Source organism: Rhagoletis pomonella, unplaced genomic scaffold (assembly GCF_013731165.1).
Source record: "Rhagoletis pomonella isolate Grant_MI unplaced genomic scaffold, Rhpom_1.0 Rhpom_scaffold_00004, whole genome shotgun sequence".
Lineage (NCBI taxonomy): Eukaryota > Metazoa > Arthropoda > Insecta > Diptera > Tephritidae > Rhagoletis > Rhagoletis pomonella.
Window position 1 is genome coordinate 17,209,279 of NW_023458558.1, and position 854 is coordinate 17,210,132.

The following is an 854-nucleotide window of genomic DNA, read 5'->3' on the forward strand; positions in this document are numbered from 1 at the left end:
TTCAAAACATCAATTAGCAAATGGGTAAGCAAAAATGGACCATAATGATTGGTGGCCATGGTCAGCTCAACACCATCTTCGCTAGTTTGTCCGCGGAAGGCCAACGCCATGCCAGCGTTGTGAATTAACACATCTATTTTCGGTTCATTTTTTACGATATCGGCAGCGAATTCCCGCACCGACTTCTGTGAGCCCAGATCTAGTTTCTTCACAATCAATTTGTTGTTGCCCGTCTCTTTGCCAATTTCCTCTGGAAAAAAGAGTATGTAATAAGTATGTATGTATAAGCGATTACGATTTCAATGACATATAACTATGTCGTACCTTTAGCAGCATTGGCTGTCTCCAAATTGCGGCAGGCCATGATGATGCGCGCTCCCCGTTTGGCCAATTCGCGTGCTGTCTCCTTGCCTATGCCACTGTTGGCGCCTGTGATAATGACTGTTTTGCCTTCCATTTTGGTCTGCAAATAATGAGAAAAATGCTATTACATATCCATACATAAAAAAAAAAAAACAGATAAATAGCTTAAAATTAGTATTCGTGGTTCTTATAATTAAATATGTATTCTTGTTAACTCTTTTTTTGGATTGAGGATTAAAAAAGGGTTTAGAAGAGATGCTATGTGATTGAGGATTCAAAACTAGGGAAACAAGGTTATTCCCTCTAGGTCCCTCTAGATCGATGATTCCCAAAGTGGTCCAGGTGAACCCTCAGTAGAGACTCGATGAGGGTCTACGTTGGCGTTAAAAAAAATATGGGGGTTCAAGAGTTGTAAGTGCGGGTCCACGAATATTTATATGGCATCGATAGTTAAGAAAAAGAATGTTGGCTTGGCCTTACCTATAAATGTA

General features: G+C 40.2%; 1 protein-coding gene across 1 annotated transcript in view; it reads right to left on the minus strand.

Moving 5' to 3' along the window:
* Positions 1–485, minus strand: part of LOC118737138 (retinol dehydrogenase 14) — a 5,543-nt gene extending 5,058 nt beyond the window's left edge. Inside the window, exons 1-2 of the mRNA XM_036467454.1 lie at positions 325–485; positions 41–250 (exon numbers count right to left, since the gene is read on the minus strand). Of these exons, the coding sequence (XP_036323347.1) occupies positions 41–250; positions 325–457 (343 nt within the window). The 5' untranslated portion in view covers positions 458–485. The remainder of the gene's footprint in view (positions 1–40; positions 251–324) is intronic.
* Positions 486–854: the final 369 nt, after the last annotated feature.